The 27,500-nt window shown below is 34.7% G+C and overlaps 1 protein-coding gene and 1 long non-coding RNA gene across 13 annotated transcripts in view; one reads left to right on the top strand and one right to left on the bottom strand.

The window, feature by feature from the left end:
- The window catches only part of LOC135217423 (uncharacterized), a 625,282-nt gene that overhangs the window by 170,739 nt on the left and 427,043 nt on the right, over positions 1 to 27,500 (bottom strand). The window lies entirely within an intron of this gene.
- The window catches only part of LOC135217422 (mucin-2-like), a 463,906-nt gene that overhangs the window by 406,593 nt on the left and 29,813 nt on the right, over positions 1 to 27,500 (top strand). For 9 of the 12 annotated variants that reach the window (XM_064253281.1, XM_064253280.1, XM_064253278.1 and 6 more), the window contains 5 exons: positions 7,918 to 8,053; positions 17,938 to 18,042; positions 21,739 to 21,957; positions 24,550 to 24,609; positions 27,395 to 27,500. The exon at positions 27,395 to 27,500 is cut by the window's right edge and continues 37 nt beyond it. In XM_064253281.1, the coding sequence (XP_064109351.1) occupies positions 7,918 to 8,053; positions 17,938 to 18,042; positions 21,739 to 21,957; positions 24,550 to 24,609; positions 27,395 to 27,500 (626 nt within the window). The remainder of the gene's footprint in view (positions 1 to 7,917; positions 8,054 to 17,937; positions 18,043 to 21,738; positions 21,958 to 24,549; positions 24,610 to 27,394) is intronic. The other 3 variants (XM_064253275.1, XM_064253279.1, XM_064253277.1) reach the window with 3 other exon arrangements.

Here is a 27,500-nt window from a genome sequence, read left to right as displayed (position 1 = left end):
TGGCTAAAATGTACGAACTGTTCCCCTGAAATAATCAATATGTGGTTTCGAGTTTCAAGCAGCCTTTGAAACACCGGGAAGCGATATTAACTCAAATCTGGAATATATACTTGAAAAGAGACCACACATTATTTACGATGATCCCTAATTCCATGCATCTGTCCTGAAAACTTGAGATTAACAAGCACAACGACCGAGATGTCAGACACACCATGCCACTATAGCATGGGAATTTGATTATTCATAATTCTCACATCACGTTCACGGTCCAGGAATTTATTCCTTGACAAAGAAAATCTCCATTTTGCAATCTGGCCTAGCTACAGGTCAAGGCACGATTGCCATTCTAGACGATAACAAAGAAGGAAAACGCGATAGGTAATTCTAAAACCAAAATTAGCATTTAAATTAAACGTGAATTTGTGACACCGATAATGACATTTTACCAGCAATCAAGATCGAGAACAACAACTGCAACAATAATAATAGACATAATAACAAAAATAATAATAAAAACAAAAACCATATCCTTATAATACATTTTTGACAAAAACTAATCTTTTGAGGGTATTTATTATGACTACTACAGGTAATAATAATAAAAAGATTAGATTAATACCCTTGTACACTTACGTCTGTTCAATATAGGACGAAAATCGCAGCCAACACGTTTTAATCATAATACCCAGACTTGCATTAACATCTCCATTCAATACTAGACTCCTAAGCTGGCACCATCATGACAAAACGTACGTTCCCCTTACCCGGTTTGAGAGCCTCCAACTGTCATGTCTGACTCGGTATTATAAGACCCCACAGGAAATACGGCCAAGAAGTTAGGTTCCTAGGCAAGGAATGGAAAAAATAACATGATGATAATACTGGTAGAGAAGAGAGAGCCAGAGAAAGAAGGACCATGACTGACATCCTTATTCATGGATTTCATTATTTCATAAATATGACGCACGTGACTCAATGCTGCTAAAGCATTACGTATCGCTAGTGGTTTGGAATGCGTACTGTCGTCATCAATAACAATACGTACCTAGTATTACCAGCAACATTACAGTATACTTTATATAAGATATCCCGAGAGGGAAAGGGGGAAAATGAACAATTCGCCTTGTTCGCTATTCTAACGAGATCGTTTCCAACTATCGAGTGAAAATAGCACCTGAAGAAAAAAAAAGAAGTGAAAACCGAAAACCTCTCGAAATGAGCACGAACCTCAAACCAAAACGTTTTACGTAAATCAGAAAAATACGAAATATTTTGGGAAAGGAAATAAATATACGCCTCAATAGCAACTTTAATATTGCTGTGTATGGGAATGGTTTTCAAAGGTAATGGAAGATTAAGGAAGGTCATGATGGTATTTCTAATAAAAAATAAATACAATTAGGCGTTCTTTGTATCCCTGGTGGCGGGTAGGCACTACTTTAGGTTTTTACTATTTTCATTATTATACAAAACAAGAATGAAAATAAAATCGTGTAACCATGGAATAATAATAATAATAATAATAATAATAATAATAATAATAATAATAATAATAATAATCATAATAATAAAATAAATAATAATAATAATAATAATAATAATAATAATAATAATAATAATACGGCCTCCTTTCTTTTCGAAGGTTTCACCCTGAAAACTGCGCTAGACCTTTGATTAAACCCTGAGGGCCTGACTTGCCTCTGTTGCCATGGATAAGAAAGCTAACGATCCTATTGTGTTTTCAGCTCCAAACAAACACACGTTGAGTGAAAGGCTTCTTTGTATTTCCGCGTTATAAAAAAGACAGGGTGCGAGTTACACAGCATATAGTAGCCTCGTTACGCATCGAGTAAGGCACGAAGTTCAATCGCTGTGACAAAATTCCCTTCATTTTGGTGGGATGTTTCCAGTTCGGGGAAAATTAATTAGATTGATCTCATCTTCTTCAACAGTGCAACAATCACAAGGGAAATTACGCGTGATATAATAAAATAAACGACTTTTGCAAAGCATGGAAAATGTCCATACTATTTACATTTCTGTTTTACAAAGTGCCTGCTACGAAAAAAAAAAAAAACGGAAGCCTCATTTTCTCAGTGTTCTTCACATTCACAACATGCAAAACAGTAAATATGCAATCCAAGATTATCTACTACTATCTGTGGTTACTTTTTTTTTTATTATAATTAAAGGTTATTTACACGACACACACACACCACACACATATATATATATATATATATATATATATATATATATATATATATATATATATATATATATATATATATATATATACACACACATACACACACACTTCAGTAAGTTGATCATTATTTTGGCCATCGTGAAATTCGATGCAAACCTGGAAGACGCAGCTTATACCGTGCTGGCGTATGGTCAGCTTAATGCTTGTGAAGGATGGATTCCATGGAGCCATAACTAATCCTAAGCCTGTAGTTTCTGACACTTTTACTCCTCCGTAGTTCATCGCAATTTCATGCTCCTTTTCTCCACTAACCTTTGTCGAATGCACGCCAGACGTAGTTTATTCAAGAGATATCTTGTCACATCGGGCTTTATCACTTCACGTCTTTAATGTGGAACATGCCCATAAAACGTGAATCTTTTGAAAGCTTCATATCCCTCAGTAAAAATAATAATCGGTGAGGAGCTTTCAGGACAGGATTTTTTTTTTTTTCACTTTATAAAAGGTCCAAAGATGGAGGGTGTCGATACATGGTTCTTTAACAACATTATACCTCTCTCTCTCTTCATAGTATATATATATATATATATATATATATATATATATATATATATATAGATAAATCACGAAGGAAAAATAAAACGAAGAGTGCGAAGATCTTTCGGCTGAAAAAGCCCCCTTTACTAAGTAGCTGCTTAAGTAAAGGGCTTTTTCAGCCGAAATCTCGCAGACTCCCTTCGTTTATTTTTTCCTTGTGGCATTTTATCTTTATTTATGGATATATCAACGTTCCCTAACTTTCGTGATTCCTGTTATATCATAATATATATATATATATAGATATATATATATTATTATACACACACACATTGCCTAAGGTGCTGTCAGCTTAAGTGGGCACCTTGGCAAATTGGGGCATGTCTGGCTGACATTTGCTAGCCAGGGGATTGGTCCCGCCTAGCACTCACAGCCCACCCAACGATAAATGGGTCCAATTGTCTGCTGAGGTAAAGAAATAGGGCGTTGAGCTTGCAACCTTTCCCTTATAAAATTAGTGAGTAATCGAGATGCTTTACCTTTCTAGCTCCAGGCCCTCCTAAGGAGAATTTGCTTCCTGTTAGTTTACGATTCGAGATTACAAGAAAACAAAAGTTAGTTTTGCAATTTTGCGTTTAATTTTCTTGATGCCCTCACGACATCCGTTCAAACTTCTAGTCGGATTACTTCACTCTACACCTTGCATCCGGCCTTGATCCTATGATGTTAGAGGAATTAAAAGTTGAAAGAAGAAAGTTCTCTGATCTTGTATTGTTGAGAATTCTGCCGCAGACTTGGAGAGACTAAGACGAGTACAGCTATCAATCAAACACAGCTATGAAAAGATGCTGCTTAAATCTCCTGTCTTTCTTCCGCTTTATTCGCACAATGGTAAGACGCAAACCTACCGTACGAGACACGCAAACTCTCATATTGCGTAACATACATCATCCGGGAAACTTCTTGAGAAAAAAATATGTACAGCGCATTTGTATATTGTCTGTACGCATAAAGTCTGGAAGTAAGTGTATACAATTCAGTCGTCCTTTAAAACCTGCTGAAATGACGAATATAAATTATGCCATTCTGAGCTTTATGCTTGTGATTGCATCTCAAGCAGTTAAGTCAGTATTATTACCAAAATCCCTTTAGCTTCTGAAACTCCCAGTTTTGTAATGTATACAACAAAAATCATGAGCTTCAAGATCGTATAAATGAATGGAATGTGACTTCGACTAGCGAAGGTTGGCGTTGTTTGTGGTCGATGAGATTTAAATATTCCTTTTTACTCATATTAAGACATTCACACACTTATTATAATCGGGTATGAAACCTTTCAACATTTGGCTGGACGAAACAGTCGTGGCAATCATTGCAAATTTAGCTTCATTTGCCAATAAAAAAATAAAAAAAACTTTTGGTTGAAAAATAAGTGATCTGTTTGTGTATATGTCTAGTCTAATGCTGAGGGCTGACACATGCTTCTTGAAGGGAAAAGAAAGTATAAGCAAAAAAACTCATGGATCATTGCGTATGTGTGTTTGTGTTCTGTGTGCGTGTGCGTGTGCGTGTGCATGATAGAGAGAGAGAGAGAGAGAGAGAGAGAGAGAGAGAGAGAGAGAGAGAGAGAGAGAGAGAGAGTTCTAAAGAAAAAATGAGTTTCGCAATACAAGTGCCAGGTCTTTCCTGCTAACTAAGAACGAATAATGCTTTTTTTTCTGTCTATATAGATTTTGAACTACACTTTAAAGAAAGCCACCACAACATTCGAACGTAATGAAGGGTCACTGCTCGGAAATGATTCAAGATTTTGCTATTAGACAACCTCAATGATCAAAATCTAATAAGCTGTACTTGTATTCTTCTTTCTAGCAATTTTCTCTGATAACATTACGCATTGCTCAACCCTTGTCCTTATCAGATGATAATCTTGAGAACTTTTAAAAAACAGAGAGTAACTTCCAGGAGCAAAAATTCTCTTATGTCAGGCTACAAAAAACCTGGTCTCTTAATGCAAAAGTCCTAAATTCATCACTATCTAAAAATCTCACGATAAGGCATTTGATTAGTTACCGAACGAGTCCATTCCCTGACAGCACAGAGCGCAAAGAGGAAAACCAACAAAAATGCTATAGTGCTTCATTGCACTCGTGCTGACATACTCCCAAAGGTGACAAAATATTTTATTTCATGGGCAATGGCGTCTTTTATATTCGAATTAAAAATCTAAAAAGTAATTTCTCTTATGAAAGAATAGATCTAGATTTCATGTAAATGTGACAGGAATGTGAAGCTCAATGAAAATCATTGGTAAAATTTTGAGACAGCCATGAAATTAGGGTCTGCCTTCAGTTACGGTTCCAAACGGTTATTATGCCACAAAAACAAAACTCGTTTCAAGGAAGGAAATATTACCTGCATAAATCATAACATGCTGATTATTAACTAATTTACAAAGGGGTTTTTGTATCAAAAGGAATCGGAATATCAACTTGTAGAGATTCATTATTACGTAATAAAAGGTGCACTTCATTTATATACTTAAAATTACAAATCACACAGTAACGCTTGTCACAACAAAACCTTGGTAACCTGGGTTCGTTTCCAGCTACCGAACATCACAATTTCTTCATAATACTTGCATTTGGATCTAGAGGAGTTAAGAGGGTATTGTGGCTATTGCAGTTACACAAACACACACAGATATATATATATATATATATATATATATATATATATATATATATATATATATATATATATATATATATATGTGTGTGTGTGTGTGTGTGTGTGTGTCTATATATATATATATATATATATATATATATATATATATATATATATATATATATATATGTGTGTGTGTGTGTGTGTGTGTGTGTGTGTGTGTGTGTGCGCGTGTGTGTGCGCGCGCGTGTGTGTGTGTTCGTGTGCGTGTTCGTGTGCGTTCGTGTGTGTGTGTTCGTAATGCAGGCAGAATTTCAATGTGCAGCGTGAAATTTACGAGGAAATGACGAACTCAGATAAGAATATCTGAAATCTATCAGGAGATCGAGAAGACCAATATCCCTTTTTTTTCGTACCTTTCAAACCAGTACAAAAGAACAAAAGCATTGTATAATGGAACCACAGAAATCATTTGCTATACTTATTAGCATCTTGTGCTATTTCCACGTTTCATTACATTATTGGGAATAAACTAATCCAGTTCGTGCTTTTGAAAGACAGAATGACCGTTTCCCTGGTAATATAGTGTGACATTTTGATTTATTGCGAGGGCAACTGTGTCACGCTTGGGATCAGAGACCGCAGTGTTTTATTACGCTTTTCTTGCATCAGCTCTCTTCGCCTTGGATGAAATTGGAATGGGGTGACAATTCAATACACTATATATATATATATATATATATATATATATATATATATATATATATATAATTTATCTAGTACACATACATTATATATATATATATTATATTATATATATATATATATATATTATATATATATATATATATGTGTGTGTGTGTAGCAGCTCCAGAAAAAGACGGGTAAGAATATGTGCCTCATTTACATCTACAGTGCTTAGTCATGGATTATATATATATATATATATATATATATATATATATATATATATATATATATATATATATACATATATATATATATATATATATATATATTATACTGTTGTCAACTGCACATAAAACATTTCCAGTCGTTTACCCCCTAATGGAAACCTTGTTCACACATCTTTATCCACACATCTTTCCGTTATACTGCTGGTGTTTAATGTCAGCAACTTCGGATTTTCTTCTTCGATCCTGTAGTAACACTCATTCTTGGTATCTGTAAATACGGTTTTGATGGAGGATCCCTTTGTACAATGTGACTCTTGTCTCACTGACGCTACTTATCCACGAATTTTATATGAACTCACGGATTCTGATTCTTTCAAGTATTTGCTCTTAGTCGGTTCACGTTCTCGACACTACATATACTTCATTAGTAACATTTACAGCGCAAGCAATATTATCATTCCATGCATGATACATTTCTTCAGTTGTTTTAATCTGTTGCCCCAGTTTCCTTTCAACTATTTCGCAATCTAAATAGATTTTTCAATGTCCGTTCATCAAACACACAAAAATTGTACCGGCAGCCGTCAACTGACAATCTCGTTGACATCATTGTTTCTCCTCACAAAAAACAGCATTTTCTTAGGCGCTCTCCCTTACTTCATTAATCTCTCTATTGATAAAAAAAAACAATTTCAGAACTATCATCACAATATATTACACGCTTCCCTCACATATTATACCGGACATCCAACTATGGTAAGATTAATGCTACCCAACCTTCCCTTCGGCAACATAATTTGGCACTACATCTTTGTTATTAAATGATACTCCTTTTTCAACTAATTTTCACGACTAAAGCACATCAACAGTGTGAAATAATTATAATTAAAATTTACCACATTTTCCTTGCGTTTGCATATTTTAATAAAACTTTTTACCTATCTCAAGTTTCCAATAGCTACAACATTTCCGGCGACTGGGCATGGGACGATACAGCCCAGCTTTAAAATGAGTTTAATTTACCTGTCTATGCATACACATACATTTACGCTGGCGCGCAAGCACACCAACTGGATTGCTGAACTATGAAGGGTGTTATTCAAAACCATGTAATTAGCTATTTACTTATTTTGTTTCTAGGACCACTTTATGTGAATACAATTGCTTATTTTTTTTTTATTCTAATTAAATGTTCATTTTTACTTTGTGACTTTCCTAAACTGTTTTCACTTTGCACTGTACCCTGAAGAGTTGTATACCAAATACACGAACAGCTAGGTACTTATGACTTTTAATATTTCCTTCTGGCTCTTGCAGTACATCTAGTCAGTCACTGATTCTTGTGATGGCATAGCATATATGTGTGTGTGTGTGTGTGTATATATGTAAACAGCAGAGAACCGTTAGGTTCACACCTTCTGAAGGAGAAGAATCCGTATGGTGAAGATATATATATATATATATATATATATATATATATATATATATATATATATATATATATATACATACACACACACACACACATACATTCATGTGTGTTTGTAATTGCATTTAACAACCAATTTCATTCTTCTTTTACAGTATGTCACACGGGAGCGCGAGGAGTGGTCCTGTGTCTCCTGGAAGTCGGGAGACTGGCTCAAGGATGGTGGGGTCTGGAGCCACCTGGGCTGGTGAAGCTCGAGCGAGAGATGGACGGCGAAGAATGGTCTGGCAGGTACGTGGAAACCGAAACCGGTCGGAGATAGTGAAGAAAATTTCTCACGACGAACAAGGCAACACAAACTTTTTGCCTACTTGAATTCTTATTGAACATATTATCGTTGCATCTGCACTGAGATTTACTGAGATTTACTGCACTGAGATTTACTGAGATTTACTGCACTGAGATTTACATTTACTGAAATAAAGCACTATAATTGCAGTGCTATTACTGCTTACTAAAGGAAGTAACTTGAGGCTTACTACTGATCCAGCATGACGAGAATGATTGTTAGAAAAAATATTTACATGCAAGAAATAATGTTATCGATTAATTTTTAAGCGTTACAAAAATTTTGAGAAATGACGTGAACAGATTCAGGCACATGAACCTGAGAAACAGTTATGGTGCACACCATATGACGTTAGTAACAGTGGTAGTAACAGATAACGAAGAAGGGATATCAACATATGCAGTTGTCTCCATTATAAAATAAAAAATAACGCAAAATGATTTTCCATGTAGTCCCTGGGATATCAACAGTAAAGGGGAAGCTTTTAGTGAAAAACATAATGAGCAATAATGTATTCAAGACTCTCCCATTTTGGATCCAATCCATTTCGTCTCAGTCCCTCTTTAACATGCTATACTTTTCTTTTGAAATTATTAAATACAAGGCTTTTGGGGGGAGGGGGGGTGGGGGAGCCGACTAGAGGACAAACGGCGAAGGTTAAAGATTAGAACTGCATGGGAAGAAAACAAAATAGTAAAGATAAAGAGGAAAACAGAATATTATAATCAGGAAATCCGAAAAGAGGCAATATGTATGAATAACCTGTACTATCGACTACTTGAAGATTTCACTGTGAATCATAAAAGAACAATACTCCCTGATGGTTTCAGTGATTAAGAATTGGCTGATAGATTTATTTAATCTTTAATTAAGAGAAAACTTTATGATATAATTACTACTCGTGATGAAAGGTCGAATAACATTAGTCGAAAACCGATACTGTTGTAAGACTTGAGATTTACTGGGTGTAAATATTGATAATGTTATTAGGATTAAACCAAACAAAAACTTCTTTCAGTTTTCTTCTGGAGATTGAAAAAGAAACCCACAAAATCACTTTGTAACTTGTTTACTTCTAAGTAATTATAGTAAAACTAAATGTAAATACTTAGAAGTAAACAAGTTACAAAGTGATTTTGTGGGTTTCTTTTTCAGTTATTAGGATTATTACAAAGGCAAAGGAAGCACAAACTCTGCAACTGATCTGATACAAATATCTGAATTTGTTGGAGTGGAAAATTTTTAATGCAATGCTGATATAGTGGTGACGTTTTAAATATCAGAGTTTCTAAGAGCAAGTCCTGTATAACTGAGAGAGTGAGTGCAGTCTAACCAATTTTGAAAGACACGCACTTGAGTATCAGAATATCAGTTATGCCCAAAATGTATGAATACGCTTTCCCGGACAGTCACTCCATCTACAGGAAACTTTATTCTACAGAGACTGGTCTATTGGAAGTGTTAGTTGAAGGCAATTGTGGTCTCCTGGTCTTGCTCGACTTTGGTCGTTCGTGAAGATTTAGACGTGCTACGGGTCAGTAATTTGTGTATCAGTGTTCTAATCATTGATACTACAAGGGTCATTGGACATCCTCATAGAAATAATGCTTTTTGAAAAAAGAAATCTTGAAAAGCGTTCTACTGAATAACTTGTGTAATTGACAGAGCAGACAGCTGCAACTATAATAATCTAAGATTCAACTTGGGAAGCTACAAAATACATTCAATTGAGAGGCAAGATTAACGGTGTTATATCAAGAGAGAGGTTAAGATTACCCCTGCGTTGTTTGAGCTGCACTTCCTACCTATCAAAGAAGGAATAATGTTTCAAATATGCAACCTCTCAAGCTATCCAGACTGGATGTTCGAAATATATGAGTCTTGATGCGTATAACACAGCCAACGAATGGAGTCAACACAAAATTAGCTGCATCAGGTTTCAACTAATTTCAGTGAAGACAACTTTCGAATATTGCCTTTAGACCATTCAAATTTGCAAACTCCATTTGATATCACGAGGCCTGACAATGCCAAGACTTTCATGAACAAATAGGATTTTCTTTAACATTTAATAAGGAGATGACGTATGAATCTTCGAATGTTTGAAAAATTGAATGAGGGCCAATGAGTTTGAGGAACCCAAAAATCACCTTCGGAGGAAAGGGACCAGAAAAGGAGCCAAACTTTAAGTAAAGGAGCTAGACTTTGTTTGTGGTGTGTTTTTACGTTGCATGGAACCAGTGGTTATTCGGCAACGGGACCAACGGCTTTACGTGACTTCCGAACCACGTCGAGAGTGAACTTCTATCACCAGGAAAACAGTAACCCCTGACATCAACATCCTAAGTTAAAACCTTATGCTCATCAGCCGCAATTTATATATGCTAACATAAAACGATAAAGAAATAACAGGCAAACCAAAGAAAAATTCAAGATCCTGAGAGATCTGGTATCATGGGCCACACTGCCTGTAAGCAGACAGCCTGGGAGACATCGTCTAATGATGCAAAAAAAAAAAAATAATAAAATGCTGCTCCTCTTTGTTGCATTTCCTTATTCAAATCAAATATAGTATTCCCATCAACATAAAATTTCACACAAAGAAATAATATCAAAACTACGCGAAAATGCATTGATGTAATCTGATCCAGTGAATAAATGAAAGTTTTCCTGGAGGAGCAGGAAATCTTCGACGTTTTGTATTCGCAACACACCCGGTCAAGAAACAAAATCGAACCGACAGAAAATAAGGCTAATTAGAAGGGTTTCGTCTGTATGAAATAGGATTTCTTAAAGAAATCCTATGACCAAACGACTTCTTAATTAGTAAGAGCTGTCAAGAAAAATCGATTAAATAATCGAAATTATAATTTAACTCTAAGATACGGACTGAAATTTCAGACACATCCATGAAAATATGTGTACGAATCGTCAGCGCGTATAATCGGGTTTTCTCGGGGATTTGAAGGCTTCCAAGAAGCTCACGTTCACAGGAGGCGTCGGCAGAAATGAATCAATCAAATTTTCAATTCATACACAAAGATTACTTCTCTTAACCGAAGATAGAAAAATAAAACGTGTTTTTTTTTTCATTCATTTCACATTTCGTTTTGGACATGTCTATATGTATATATGTATGTATGTATATATATATATATATATTATATATATATATATATATATATATATATATATATATATTACATATTATATATATCTATCTATATATATATATATAATATATACATACATATATATATATATCTATATATATATATAATATATATAGATATATATATATAGACAAATGTACACACAGTTGCATTCTTCAGCGACATCGTAACTTAAAACCTCCGAATCACTTCTAAACCATCCACTCAAGGATAAAATAATCTTACTCAAGCAAACATGGTCCGCATCCCTGTTTAACCTGGAGAATCATAATGAGCTAATATCCGAGGGACACATATCACTACTCGTAAATAGAATGACTTGCTCTACTGAGATCAAAGTGACATCGTGACACAGCGAAGGTTTTTCAGTTTCTGTCTGGCTGTTGAGTAGTGAGGAAGAGCGATTCTCGGTCCCTAAAGGTTTTCAGTGAATTGGCGCTCATTTGTTCATTTCTAGTGAATGTTCGAATTTTCTTATAGACAAAGGGAGCCTGATAACTATAAAGTACAGGAATATCTTCTTCACGGAAAATTCTTCGTTGAAATTAAAGGTACGTTCATTTGATTGAAATAACAATTATTGAAAAGGCATCCACGAAAGTCATTCATGGTCACTCATTATAGTACATGTTATCATTCAAAGGCTATTTAAACGGATAACAGACTTGGTCATAACTATGCTAAGCGGTGGAGTTTATTGTCATTAAGAATGTTTGACTTTAGTACATCTAAAAGTTTTTGAGCAAAAAGAGTCCTGTCGAAGATTACCAAAACAAAATGATGGAGTCTTCTTTTAGAACTAAAAATAGAATACAGAGTGTGTGTATTTAGCACATTTTGTAATACTTCCCTTGAAATACGGGTATTTCATTGCAATTCCAAAAATAAAATTACTTCACAACGACCCAGTTATATCAATTAACAGTCATTCCATGTTACCATGAGTACTGGTTCTTAAATGGAGAACTTCAGTTATGCAAATGAGGTTTAAAACTGAATTTTACATTAAAAAATTCATTAAAACTTACTTCAAATTTCGACTGCAGACATGTTAGTAATGCTTACGCACGCTCTGCCAGTGAATGACCATGATGTTATGGAAGAAAAAGTAAAAATCATATTTATGTTATATTTATCCAGAAAACACTCTTAATGAAACATTACCATACACGCGTTTCAGAAATAAAAATAAGAATTAAAAACGCATATAAAATTATTCAACAGAGAATATTGTTCCTATAATGTCCGACCTGTTCAGCCAACTTCCAAAAAGCACCTTATCCTCAGAAACTTTTAGACTGGCGACAATGACCTATGGTACTGTGAAGCCAGTACGACACACTGATGAATTAGCTACTAAAAGCTTACTGACTAATTACTGATCACCTAAGAATACGAGTCTCAAAGCGGAAGCACAACTTTTACAGTGAGGATATTTCGAAACCTAATATGTTTCCCAAGTGACAGAACTCGTTCAGTTTAAAAGCCTGAACTCCCTTAAATACTGCAAGTAAAAATAGGCATACTTGAAAATTACTAATAAAGATCATTCTTGGGGTAAGAGTGTTTGCAATATATATATATATATATATATATATATATATATATATATATATATATATATATATATATATGTAAACCTATCAATCTTAATCATCACGAATACGACAAATTCATACAACACAACATATCGCTTGATGTATAAATAGTCTAACTTTCGCTTCAACACAACACAAAGGCGACCTTCTATTTGTCAGGTGAAGGGAGTGGGGGGGGGGGGGGGGGGGGATGGGAGTGGAGGGATTGTAATCAAACAAGTCTTATAACGTAGTCATTTCTTCTACACTCTTTTTTATATCATAAATTATGATTTCATGAATTGATAATGAACAAATTCCCTTCACTGAAGTTTTGAAAACTAAGAATATCTCTCTCTCTCTCTCTCCTTCTCTCTCTCTCCCTTCTCTATCTCTCTACTGTCTCTCTCTCTCTCTCTTTCTCTCGCTCTCTCTCTCTCTCTCTCTCTCTCTCTCTCTCACACACACACACAAATAAGTTGACAGAAACAAAAAGAGGATAGCAATTGGTAAAGGAAAGAGTAAAAATAGCTTAAAAGGATAATAGAACAAGCTATACGCCTTTGAGAATACAAGAGGCTACTTATTATTCAACGTACATAAAGAAGCTAAGCAAGATTTATGAGGTGTACTCGAATATATACTCAACAGAACGTTCATAGCTCAACTTGAAACTCATTCTGCTCCTTAAAAATCCGAACCTTTAAAGCTGGAGAATAATTTTCCTTAATTTAAACAGTATGTTTGCATAACCTGACAAACTGGTGTACTTGCAAAGATTCTGCAAAATTCCTTTGTATCTGTACCCATTAAACAATTATACAACTATGAAGCGAAAAAGTTCGGAGATCAACTCAGGAAATTGCATGAACTCTAATCAAAACATTATGCTTGGATTCTTGTACAGTGTAAGTACACCATTACCGAGTTGTTTCAAAGAAACAGTTATGGTCCTCAACTGTCGCAATTATAGCTTTTGAATTTAATTTCGGCACTATGAGAAACTGTCCAATTCCGTGTCAAGAAGTTTAATTTTCAAATAAATGTCCTAGCATACTTGAGTTGTTTAATGTTAAGCAAAATACTAAACCTTTGATTTTGGTAGAAATAATCGGTTTGATCCATGTTATGTGTATAATCAGGCACTACAGATAAAATGCAATATTGAGGACAACCGTTTTTTTCGCTTTGTTACAGGCCCCTTTGCAGAAAAAAAGGCTTAATGGTGATCAGTATAGTTAGATGCAATTTCAAAAGTATCTACGTAAATGCAAATATTTCAGTGAATTCCTCGTGTCTACACGGACCCTTGACAAATAAAGAAAGTGTTAAAAGGAGTAAGAGCCGCGGAGGAGACCTCTGTGACTTGGACCACACAAACAAGATTTGGACGAGTCTTAAAAAAAGGTCCCCTTTTAACAAGTTCTACTGCACTACAGAGAAAAAAACTCTAGCAAAATCAAATATGATGTACTCTATAGCAGCTGCACGTATTGGAACTCCACAGCACTATCTCTTCCATTGGTTGACTTTTCATTGCGAGGATAAATAGCTTTCTTGACCCTAGCGCATGGGTTTAACTTAGATTTTTTAACTGAACTGTGTTGTTACAAGATATGTGAAATTCACAAAAGGGTTTCCTTATTTGGTATGGGAATATAGAAAGAGATAAGGCGAAAAGGTTGTACAAAATTCAATATATTGCGCCTTTTAAAGTATAACTCAATTTTACGACACCATGTTGATGAAAAAGGTAAGAGTTATTTATTTGCATCAACGTCAAAGTAGGACAATTATGAATGAACTGTCTAAGAGCGGTTTGATTTTTTACTTCTAAATACCTCAGGAATTTAGGTCAATATATGCATGTTAAAAAGATCAGTCTCGGGAAGTAAATCCCAATAGTTTCCGAAGAAAGCACATTTGCAATATTTTTCTTGTTACCTAAAAAGAGTATGAGCCTTTTTCTTAAGTGATTTTTTTTTTCATATGCATCTATTCCTTGGATGAATAACTTTTACGACATTATCAGTTACATATTTAGGTCCCGTCACTCCTTTCCGTTTAAACTGACTGATTATGAAATTGCTTTGGGAGCATGACTTAAGGTATTTAATAGTCGTGACTTGAACACGTGGAATAGCCACGTGCGCAAGTCAAGGCCGTCATAAGGTCATAAGCCACATTTGCTGAAATGAACATATAAATAAATACCCTTGATATAACTAACTGAGTGCTAAATATCTTTTAACACAAGTGCAACTTTCGGTACCTGTTACAAAAGAACTTGATGGCTTTTGATGATACAAAAGAAAACGACTGTTCACAAAATCAAAGAAGCTAGGGGAAATTAAACACATTGATTATCGTTCGACATAATGGCAATCGTACACTGGGAAGATTAAAGTTGACATAATTTATGAAAAAAAAAACTTTAAAATACAATGTTTGAAAGTACCCTGTTAATCAGCCCGTACATAAAAGGCGGGAATTTGTATTTAATTCTTAAATACTGCTTACCTGGCAATACGCAAGACTATGAGAGCTGTTTTATATGCGCCTACAATGTATTCTTAAAATAAACGATCCAGATGGCAATAATATATTAACTCTAATTTATACTTTTCTAGAGAACCAGAAATTCAATAAACTAGGTTTCGAAAGAAAACGTCGTGAAGAGAGAAATGACTTTTATTTCGTTAACGACAAACTCTTGATGACTGTATCACCTAAATGACGCCTGCATACAATAACCCATTACTCTTACCTTCTTCCTGCTACTGACTTGTCATCAAAAACAAATAATACTAAAAGCATTACATATAAAACTACTTCACCGTCGCTAAAATTTTACTTACACTTTATGTAAAAAATGCCTCCAACTTTAAATGACCAATACCTTAAGCAGCAAATGTACATGAAAAAGTAAACCATGAAACTCCATTTCCTTTTAAATAGTGCGCAAGGAATGCAGAACTATTGCCCCCCACCCCTCTACAGCATAAACTAAAATTGATATGGACAAAATCAAAAGTAATTCAGAACTGGTTTTTATTTAAGCTTCTCTCTGAATATTTAATATTTTGTGTGATCATCTGCCTGTACCACAGTCTGCATTCTTGAAGGGTATGATTTCAGCAAATTGCAAAAAAGCCGAGACTCAAATTCCATTTCCTTGAGCACCTCGGTCACCTCTCTTCGCAGGTCGTCGAGGCTTGGTATACCAACATAGTTCACTGTGTGCGCTTCAACACAATCCTTTAAGATACTACCAATATTTTCACATAAATTTAGGTCAGGGGAGCTACCTGGAAATTCCCTTGAGAAGAAATCAATACCACTGTTTTGGAGCAGCTCCTGTGTCTGAAGAGCCTTGAAACATGGTGTCTTATCATGCAAAAATGTGACTTCTTCAACAGATAACACATTTTCAGTATCTTTGAGAATAGGAAATACCCCACCGGTAAGCACAGTTTCTCTGAAGTTTTCCATGACTGTCCTTTTTCCTTGATGATCCACGTTAACCGTTTTGCTGTGAAACAGAGAAAAATTCCCAAACATTCAGGAAATTTCACAACTTGGTGATAGAGCACATCGTCGCTAATATCATCCAACTTTGCAGCCCAAATAATGATTTGGCTTCCTGACTGTGTAAATGAAGAATTCAACATGGCGAAAGTCAGCTTCATCCCAATCTTTAAGAAATGAACCACAAAACCATGCAAGGTCTTCTCTCTGTTGCTTAGTGATGTTGGGCTTGCTAGTAACATGATAGGGCTTAATACCAGATTTTTTCAACTCACGATATACAGCACTATAACTTCTCTTCTTTCCCCTTTTCGTTTCTAGATCAAGCGCCAATTTATGTAAAGACTTTCTTGGTCTACCCACTGCCTCAGCTATGATTTCTTTTGACTCTTTAAGAAAAGACTTCAGGCCTTCCAAGATTCTCACTCTTTTCGTGATGATAGTCATATTGATTTTTGTTCCAGTTTCTTTTAACAAGGGATTCATCTCTTTTCATGTATTTAGCTATCCAGGAATGTGAAATGAAGGATAGACCAGCATCCCTGGCCTCTCTGAAGGTTTATAGCCCAGATTCGGTCAATCCATATGATTTCCCCTGAGTCGTTAGCCATGGCTGTATCTAACTCCATCACTCAGTCTGAAAATACAAAAAAATGTAAAATGAAAAATAGTTTAATAGAAACTTATGATAATGTATCTGGAGATAGGCTATAGCAGAAAACTTCGTAACTTTCCATTTGTTTTGTGGAGGGGGGGCTCTAATTTCGAAACACCCAGTATATATATGTATATATATATATATATATATATATATATATATATATATATATATATATATATATATATATATATATATACAAACATACATACATACACACATAAACATACATCACAAGTAAAGATTTTTTGAGTCAAAAGTATGTGTGACAGTGTGTGTTTACTGTACGTAACGCCTATAATGCTATACATGCATTCATACAATCATATCATCCAAGTCTGCATTGTGATATTCTGTTGAATGTACGGCTTAAACAAGTTACAAAATAGAATTAGCTCTTTTATCAAAGCATGTCCTCACTAACACCACCAAAGCATGTCTCCCCTCTAGTCATTCGAATTACGTGCACATTTAAATCTAGAAGTTCTTTCAAATTTTAAGAGGCCTCTTTCTTAGAATAGTACAGTCTAACTGTTAGCGGCAAGATTCATTAAACGCCTGCAGTGCGTACCTTATTTACTTACTGTACGTGCACTAATAATGAAGCAATTACAACAACTTCAGCAAACTCCTTCACCCTCCCCAGATGTTCAAATGAATGCCCCTTTTGTGCTATTGTTCACTAACATGCTAAAATCGTCCCAGTTCTGTATGTTACCCCCTAATAGTGAATGCATTTACTACTATCAAATAGCAGTATACTCTATAGTACTACCAGTAGATCTGATCAAAGGAACCCTGCCCAAAATTCTAATGTAAGACGTGTAGTGTCACTGATGTAGAACAGTGCCAAATGTATGACAAGGGCCCACCACCATCACTCCCGACAGGTCTGACAGTGGGTACTCCAACACTTCCTCACCACGGGGGTCCACTCTCACTCTCCACCCAACGGTGTCCAGTCCTCCTGCCGCTGACACAACAAAACTCCCCAGGTAAGATTGAAATGGTTTTTTCAGAATTACGTTGTTCCCATATTGAATCCCAAGTTGATTTTTTATGCTGAATATTAATTCTAAAATACTTTCAGTCTCATTCTTTTCAATAAGAATACTTTTGTAAACAACGTTAAAAACGTCATTTGCATCACTTGACCGGTTGTAGAAATATACCACCCTTTTCTCTAACTGATCTGATACGTATTTGAGGCCAAGATGAAAAAGTAAACACTTTTCAGTGGATTAAATCTAAAGCGAGGTTGAACGAACTTCATAACAAGGTAAAGTCAATATATATGCATTCATTTAACTCTCCATGTTGCGAATAACACTCAAGAACTTCCTTGAATACATTTCTTACCTGTTTGTGTATTAACAAGAGCTAAATTAACTTGGATGGGATATAACGAAATATCCCTCGGAACACAAGCACGAATTGTCATTTTCCATTTTTATGCTCAAGTTCCCTAAGACCATATTGTTTTTCAAGATTTGCAAATTCAGATTCCTTCGATAATTTTTCAACAGTAACCATCATTCATTTTAAAAATCTCAACATCCCAAAACTTTCACTGTCTGGTGTCTATTTGTAGCCTCTTGTTTGTTATAGCTGTTACAACTTATCTTTTAACAACCCTAAGATCCCATATTACTTAAAACACCTGTTACTAAAATACTGACCAGCCTGATTTATAAAATCCATGGATGAATCTACGCGAAACACTAATATATATATATATATATATATATATATATAGATATATATATATTATATAATTATATATATATCTTAGGTTATATTTTAAATATACGATCCACAAGTAACAAGTGAAGATTATATATCACGAGCCAGCAGGAAAAATGAAGAGCAGCAGTACCTAGTGCTTTCGTGTATTCTTGATACACCTGATCAGGGTATACAATACGTATATAAAATGAATGAAAAATGCGCTAGTTCCCTCGATAATATTCACACTTGAGGAAATAAAAGATTCAATTTTACCATTCTTAGATGTAAAAGTGCAGAGACAGGGTAACAGATTTAGAGTTTCTGTTTTTAGGAAACCTACAAATGTATGTTCTTACATTCACTTTTACCCCAGTCACCATTTAAAAGTTAAACTCTGTATTTGTTCAATGTTTTTAAGAGCATTACGATTTTGTTGTCCTGAATTTTTAGAAGACGAGATTGTCAAGATTTATATGGCTTTCAAATTGAAGGATCAGGCATTTTTAGTTGATATTGCTTTAAGAAGGGCTAAGAAAATATTTTGCACAGTTGACCATGTACATGCTTTTGATCCTAGTAATTTGCTTGTTTTACCTTTTGACAACAGGTTTCTTTCTTTGCCAAAATTTTTTAATTGTTAATGTTGTTTTTAGTAACAATTCAAGTCTGTGAGAACAATTTTAATAAGAAACTCTCCACATTTACAAACGGGTTGCATTTACGAAATTCCATGCAGAGATTGCGATAAAAAATATATTGGTCAAAGTGACAAACTTTTGGCATTTAGATTAAATCAACAATAATATTGTGTACGTGTATGAAATACATCGAGTGCCTTCTTTCTACATATGAATAATTTTAATCATGCAATTAATTGGAAAAATTCCAAGGAAATTTTATTCTGTAGACATATTATTAAAAGAAACATTATTGAATCTAGTATAATAAAATATAAGTAAAATAGCGTTTTCAATATTAGCAAAGGACAATATAAACTAGATAACTGGCTTATTAGATGTATTGTTGACAACTTCGTAACTATGTAATTGACTGTTTAGTAGTTCCATTTCCGTTTGCAGTAATTCTAGACTGTGGACCATTTGCTTCTTGACTAGGCTGTTTGAGTATTCTATATTTTACTTTTTTCGTTATGTTTACCTTTGATATTTCGAAGCTGTTTTTCATTCTTTTATATATTGTACCCTGATGACGTATTGATACTATATATATATTATATTATATATATATATATATATATATATATATATATATATATATATATATATATCTATATATATATATATATATATATATATACTATATATATATATATATATTTATATATATTTATATATATATATATATATATATATATATATTATATATACATATAATATATATATGTATGTATATATATAGTATGTATGTATATATATTATATATATATATATATATATATATATATATATATATATAATGGGGATTTATATATATATATAATATATATAAATTTCTCGAATTCTTCGCACTTATTTAGATACACTTATCACTTGTCACCACACAGCCCTAAGATCCAAATGCAAGAAATTTGAAGCAGTTATGAAATCCGGTAGCGTGAAACGAACCCGCTTCCCATAATCAAATGGAGGTCAGGCTGCCACGAGGGTAAAAGTTTGTTGCTCTCGTTCATACCATTTCGTGTCGAATATATATATATATATATATATATATATATATATATTATAATATATATATATATATATATATAGCTGAAATAGGTCCATCCTCACTCAGTCATCGTAGCCAAATGACCAATCGTTTTTATCAATTTATGCAGAAACTTATACGTACAATCTACTGGTCACTTTTACCAGATACTTACGTAATTGTAATTTCCCCAATGACCAGTTGAGTTTTAATATCTTTGAGTTCACAAAATCTTTAAAAATGCCACAAAATTTATGTCTAAATCAAAAGGAGAAATGACAACTTCAGTTCAATCCCCTAAAGATGTCAAATCGAAACGACGATTTAATAAAGCAAGAACAAAGAAGCACGTTATTCGAATATTCTTCTCTACAAAGGACAGATAACAATATTTAACAGCATTGCTTCTGGATTTGCATCAATCGCGTTTAATTAATGGAAAAATGACTGGAAAATAAAGTAATCAATTTATGAAAATTATTACTGAACTCGTACTGTTGATTATAATAATGGCCGTTTTGACATTTCCCAAGAACAATAACGGAGGGTTATGATCCACAAACTATATTCCGTAAATAGAAATCTATCAATTGAGCTACGTCTTCGGCGCAACTTGGGCTTCGAAATTAATCCTCTTACTGAAAAATTCTGATCAAAATGGTTATTTTGTGACTATGTTTTACTCATTATTTTGCTTGCTTTCTCTGCGTTTTATCTGAAAAGCGTTTTTTAAAGTTATTTCAATCTTTTTTTTTTTTAAACGATTTCGCCTTTGGAATAAACATTCAGAATATATATTTATATACACGCCCACACACACAAACATTCACACTTACTATTTTCATACACCTGAAAATTCATAAATTTTCATACACCTGAAAATTCATAATCATATTAAGCTTCAACACTAGCAACACATATTACATTAAGATATATTGTCATGCGAGATTATTTTCGTTACATTATTCGACATGCAACGGCAACTTTCTGAAATGCTTGAAAACGAATAATGCATCTCTGAACGGGACAAGGGATTAGTTACAAGGACATTAAAAATGTTCGCCTGTATCAGTCAATTATGATAATGCTTCATTCCAAAGACTTCACAATTAAAACTTCAGGGTAACATACAGTTATAGTTTTCTTAGCAGAATATGACGGCTGACGCACCTTATATAATAAATGAAAGGCAGCTCGTGAGTGCATCAGGCGAATCTATCACCTGCAATCTCGTTATTATGTTTTTTTCTCCACAGGCCTTTGTCGGCACCTGGCCATCTACCATTAGTTCCTCGTTTGGTTCTTCCTAACCAGTCCACCCACACCCAGACGGATTCACCAGCCTCCTCCAGGATTCCCAAGTCCACGACCCCAAGAACAGCAGTCAAGCCTATTCCTCCTCCGAAACCAGCCTCCATCAGGCGGGCTGTATCAAACTTGGCACGCCGTCCTACCAGAATTCCAAGCAAAACTAGGTAAGTTCCATGTCATTCTTCATTCGTCATGATCTCAAAATCCATATATCACTGTCACATTGGAATCCATTAGGTTTCGATGGGTGCGGAAATAAACGTGTTCAAATTCGTTATTTTCATAATAGAACATTTTGCACAGTACTGCAAAAACTGAAATAAACTATTTCTATTATAAAAGCGAGATCGTTCCAGTAAACGTTAGAACTTCACCCTCGTATTATTATACATTCAGGTGCAATGATGCTAATACTGTGAATGATATATATATATTTTTTTATAAATTTAGGCAGTTAAAATACTAAATTGTTTATCACTAATTATAATTTGAGTGCAAAATTATAAAAATTGTTTCCCATCGAAGTGAATTACAACACTTTAAAAGACCTGCTTTTGCATAAACCTTGGAAACTGCAGCTCTCCTCGGAAGTTAAGAATTAATGTCGAAGAGATGATTGATTAAATTTACCCATTTCTGCTATTCTGTATAGTTTTACATTACATTTCGAATTCGTTTGACCATGGTCAAGGTGACACCTAACTTACACGACGTGTTGCGGTGTAGAAACACGATGGTATTCCTGGGAATGTTCTTAAAGCAAACAAATTTTCTTGTGGCGATTTCCTTTCCCAATTTGATTTAGTTTGCTGATATACATACGTGTATCCCTAAATTTACCAGGTAACACCAATAACTAAGAATTTCTTCGACGAAAAAAAGTCCGATATTCAAAACAAAGATGGCCTTTTTTCATATGAGCGACGGCTTGCAAAACTTCCAAGCTCCTAAAAATAATAGAACATAACCACAGATAAGTTGCGATTTCGCACAAATCATGGTCAAACATGCAAGCGTGTGGCAAATGTAGGGGATTTTCGCTAATGTACGAATGATTGAATTCAACCACATTTTGAGCAGTGAATAGGTTTTTCCTCTAGTTTGCAAGCTTCCTTACTTTGTTTTTTTCACTCTGATTGCAACTGTATATCAGGTTCTCTGGTCTCATCTGTTATGCTGCAATTATTTCAATCGACTAAATATATTTTCAATTTTAGTGAGTCAGTTTACTGAAATCTTCATCGGAACCACTGGAAGCTGGTTTTCGAATGAATGAAGCAGTCATGCATACGAGGTCCGAAGAAAACTTACAAGCTATGATAAATGGGCTTGCAAATCTGCATCGTTGAACTTACTTGTTAAAAAGAGTAATGGAAGTGACTGGCCACTCCTAGATGTTCTCCTGCCAAATGACTATGTGCCTCCCATCGATATTTGTTGGATTACCACTAATTCAGGCTTTTAGATCAACGGCAACAAGTGCCAGAGAGAGTCTTTTCTTTGAGCCTTTGGAAAGACGGCCCTGATGCCCTGCAGTTCACGAAACAACATGGAACGAGGACATCGTACAACAACACTAGGCTGCAAGTTTTGCCGCCGAAATTGACAAGTTTTATGTAAAAATCAGCAACTTTTGTTACCTGGTACAGCATACTAATCACTCCTGCAGCCACCGAAAGAGGTGACACAATGAGTCATGAAGAAAGTAATATATCCGCAAAACATAGAAAAAACACAATATGCAAAAGGGACTGGACCCCTAAAAACACCGTCCCTGTAAGAATAAAAGACAGCGAGAAATTTTATCAACCATGAACTCGAACATAGTTCTCTCTTACACTGAAAGTCAGCAGTGTGACAATACCCGCCGGTCTGCGACAGTGAGAAATTTTTTTAATTATGAACTAGAACAACTTTCCCTCTTACAATGAAAGTCAGCAGTCTGATACTACCCGCGGGTCTACGACAGTCCTACATCCAAATCAGTAAACCTCCGACGAGATACTTGGGAATGACATATGCAAACATTGACAGATGTTTTAGTCTACGTCTCCCAAGAAGGAGATCAGGAGCCCCATCACTGGATCAGGGTTGATGAAATCCTCGAGAGGAGGAATATCACCACGGATACTGCCCTCGTCATGTCATCTGACTATCCCTTCCAATAACAGGGACACACGCCGAGGTTCTGGACCTTTCCTTATCAAAAAAACCGCAGCAAGTCGAAGATTAATCATCCCCACCCCCGTCAAAATGATCAACACAAAGCAGACTTCCCACCGGAACAGCAGCCAATCTAAATTAAGCTCACCTTCAAGCTTCATGAGGTTACCTCTGACAAGTTTACAAGAAAATATGCTAATTGCATATTACATTATCTTCTAACTTATCGATGAGACTTTGGAACTTTATGCACATTGTGGAAAGAGTAGAAAAAAATTAATGCTGGATAAATATATATATATATATATATATATATATATATATATATATATTATATATATATATATATATATATATATATATATATATATAATAAACAAACAAATATTTATATATAGTATACAATATAGTTGTGAATATGCTTTTAAACAAGACTAATTGGACATTTTGACAATTATTTTCATCTATGTTCAAGTCAATTATCATGTGTAACCATCCTGTTGAAAATCTGCAAAACCCATTTAGAAAAAAAAAATAAATAAATAAACTGAGAAAAAGCGGCAAATAATGATCTCTTTATATTTCTCAATTAGACCTACCCTGTTGCCTACCACTGAGGGAAACGTTTGTTACAGAGCTATTGCCAGTCTTATGTAAGTAGAGCAAGGAACCTCTACCATCATCCTCGCATCCTCTGATTCCCTTTGTCGTTCATTAGTTTGGTCACTTCACCCTTAGTGCTAAAACTCCGTTATCACTCTGGTTTTTTACTCATCCCAGTTTTTCTTAAATTCTTAAAATCCAATTGTAATTTGGCTCTCTACAACTCAGCCAATAACTTGAATTTTTGTGTGCATGTACATGTGAATAAGCACATACAAACGCACACACACAGCAATATAAGCGAAAGCCATAGAAATATAACAGCCAGAAGATCGGTGCCAAGAGCTTTCACGTGAATTCACGCGATGGCGCTTGGTACCGATCTTCCGACTCATTTTCCTGTGGTTTTCGGTCATACTAAATCACCTGCATCGCCTGTGATTTTCTGAGTCGTATGTTTATATATATATATATATATATATATATATATATATTATATATATATATATATATATATATATATATATATATATATATAAATATATATATATATATATATATATATATATATATAGAATGTGTGGGCGAGAAAGCGAATGAGTCCTTACCTGCTTCTCTTCCACAATAATAGACTGGCATATCCAAAAGAAATGTTCTTTTAAACGTTTGCAAAGAATGATGGTTTGCATTTTATTATACCGATGTCGTGTTCTTGTTGTTTATTGCCAATCCTTCATTTCAACTTACACGAACGCTCGGATGAGACATACCACTCAGTGTTATACGTTCATTTACGTCCAGAGAAGGAAATGCATAACAAAACAGGAAATGTGATTGTATCTGGAATAAGTGATTCACTTCTTTACGAAAAAGTTTTTACGCTTATATAAGTAATCTTTAAACGAATCTGACCAACGTTAAGTACCAGTATCTGAAATTTGTAAATTTTCGGTTTGTTTGGTAACAATCTCGGTGGTACTCTGCCCTTTTGTTTCATTGTCTTGTGGGCGTTTAATACATTTTAAAAAAAATAATGCAGGAACTCTTCGAATATCACCAAAATATCTTTCCATAACCTAAAGATATAGTATCTAACTTCTGATAAATTAGATTCAGATGCTTCTTGCAAATATACTAACTTAGGGTGAGATTTTAAACATTCTGACAACGCTCCCTGGTGGAGCTCTCGTTGTATCTTTCCTCCGATCATGAATGGGATGCAATTCGGGGTAGGAGATAATCCATATAACAGGAAGTTACCATGCTGAAATTAATGTGAAGACAATTTTATGAGAATACCTTAATATCTAAAAAAATTAACTAAATTGTAAGAATCGGGATATGTTGAAAACTTTGTTGCCATGTGACAAACATATTGACGGGACTTCTTAGATATTCTGGAAATTATTTGACAGGTACCTTTAGATGTTTATCAATTTCCATCCACCAGCACAGTTATGTTTTCATTTTCATAACGTATCAGGGACAGAATGTCCATTTCATTTCATGTACATTTTCAATAACCTTTCAGTTACTGATAAAATCTCACTTTTCTCTCAAAACGGCACTGTTTACTTTTTGTGTGTAATGCGCATTTATAAACACACGTAATTATACATAATTTTTCCAAATGTGAATACGTGAATATAAAGCTACTGTAGCGTAAAATGGAAAACTTTTGATTCGTTTACGGCTGATCAGTCTACCTATGATTTTTTTCTTTTCTCTCCGATGACAAGGAAATCCGACTCATTCTGTCAACAATTTGAGTGTTCATATTTGGAGAGATTACCACTTTTAAAATCTTGATTTATTCTTTAAATTAAATGTTTTATTACAAAGTAAATGTTTTCCCAATACTAGTTATTGAAGGTTCATATGGGCGTCCTTTGCTTTCCCTTCTCAAAGAGAAAGGAGCCAATGGCAACTTGTCTTACCAGTAACCTCCTTTTACCTCTTCTTTGCATCAGTGTGCTTTGACTAAAAGATGTCATTAATAATTCTCCCACATCTACTGTTTTTTCATTGTTCCGATGACGTGAATTGTGAGTCCCTCCTACTCTCAGGTGGTCCATTAACACCAGCTGGATTATCATACCCAGAGATCAGCAATTCCAGATCCTTTCTGTACTGCGTCTGGTTTTGGTTCCCGATTCCTATAATTCTAAATTCACGAGGCAAGACTTTCACTTCCTTGAAGTTTACGCCTCAGTCTTTCTTCCTTGCCCCTACCTATTTTCTTCAGCTCTTGAGCATTAACGCAAAAGGGGGCCAGGAAGAAAAAGACTCAAGAGACTCATGTTAAAACAAACCATTTTTACTCTAGGAGTCAAAATAAACCTCACAGATTCAGGTAGACCCGCAAGATTCGCAACTCTAGGGCTTAGTTACATGTACAAGTATGTATTGGTGAAATGTTAAATCAGTACTGAGCCCTAGCACCCAGAGACGGCCTTCCATACCAATGGTATCAACAGTGCACAGACAGCAGTCAATAACTTGGGGTCATGTTAACCATTACTAATTTCTGCATAACGCCAAGAGTTATATTTTAATCACAAACCGCTAATAAAAAACATACTAAACATTTATTGTTTTTCAGCTAAAGAAATAGTTAAATGAACGTTGAATGATTCATCATCCTTGTTAATTATAAATATCTCATATATAGTGCATAGTATATTCGTTTGGAATGTACTCAACACAGTAAGCTTTATATGCACTTTGCTCACAAGCTTTAAAATTTACTTCAATAAGTGGCTGTATCATCTTGATGGTGGCGTGCATTTCTGTTACCTGCATTCGTGTATAACTGTTATCCTTAAATTATTTCAGGGGTTGGTCTGGAGCCAAGACCACACCAACCACTCCTGTGACTACTCCTACTCATTCTGCTAAGCCTCGTCTCCCATCTGCTCGTACGCCGAGGTCCTCTGGCCGC

This window comes from Macrobrachium nipponense, chromosome 7 (genome assembly GCF_015104395.2).
Source record: "Macrobrachium nipponense isolate FS-2020 chromosome 7, ASM1510439v2, whole genome shotgun sequence".
Classification (NCBI taxonomy): domain Eukaryota; kingdom Metazoa; phylum Arthropoda; class Malacostraca; order Decapoda; family Palaemonidae; genus Macrobrachium; species Macrobrachium nipponense.
This window is presented reverse-complemented; position numbering and strand designations above follow the sequence as displayed.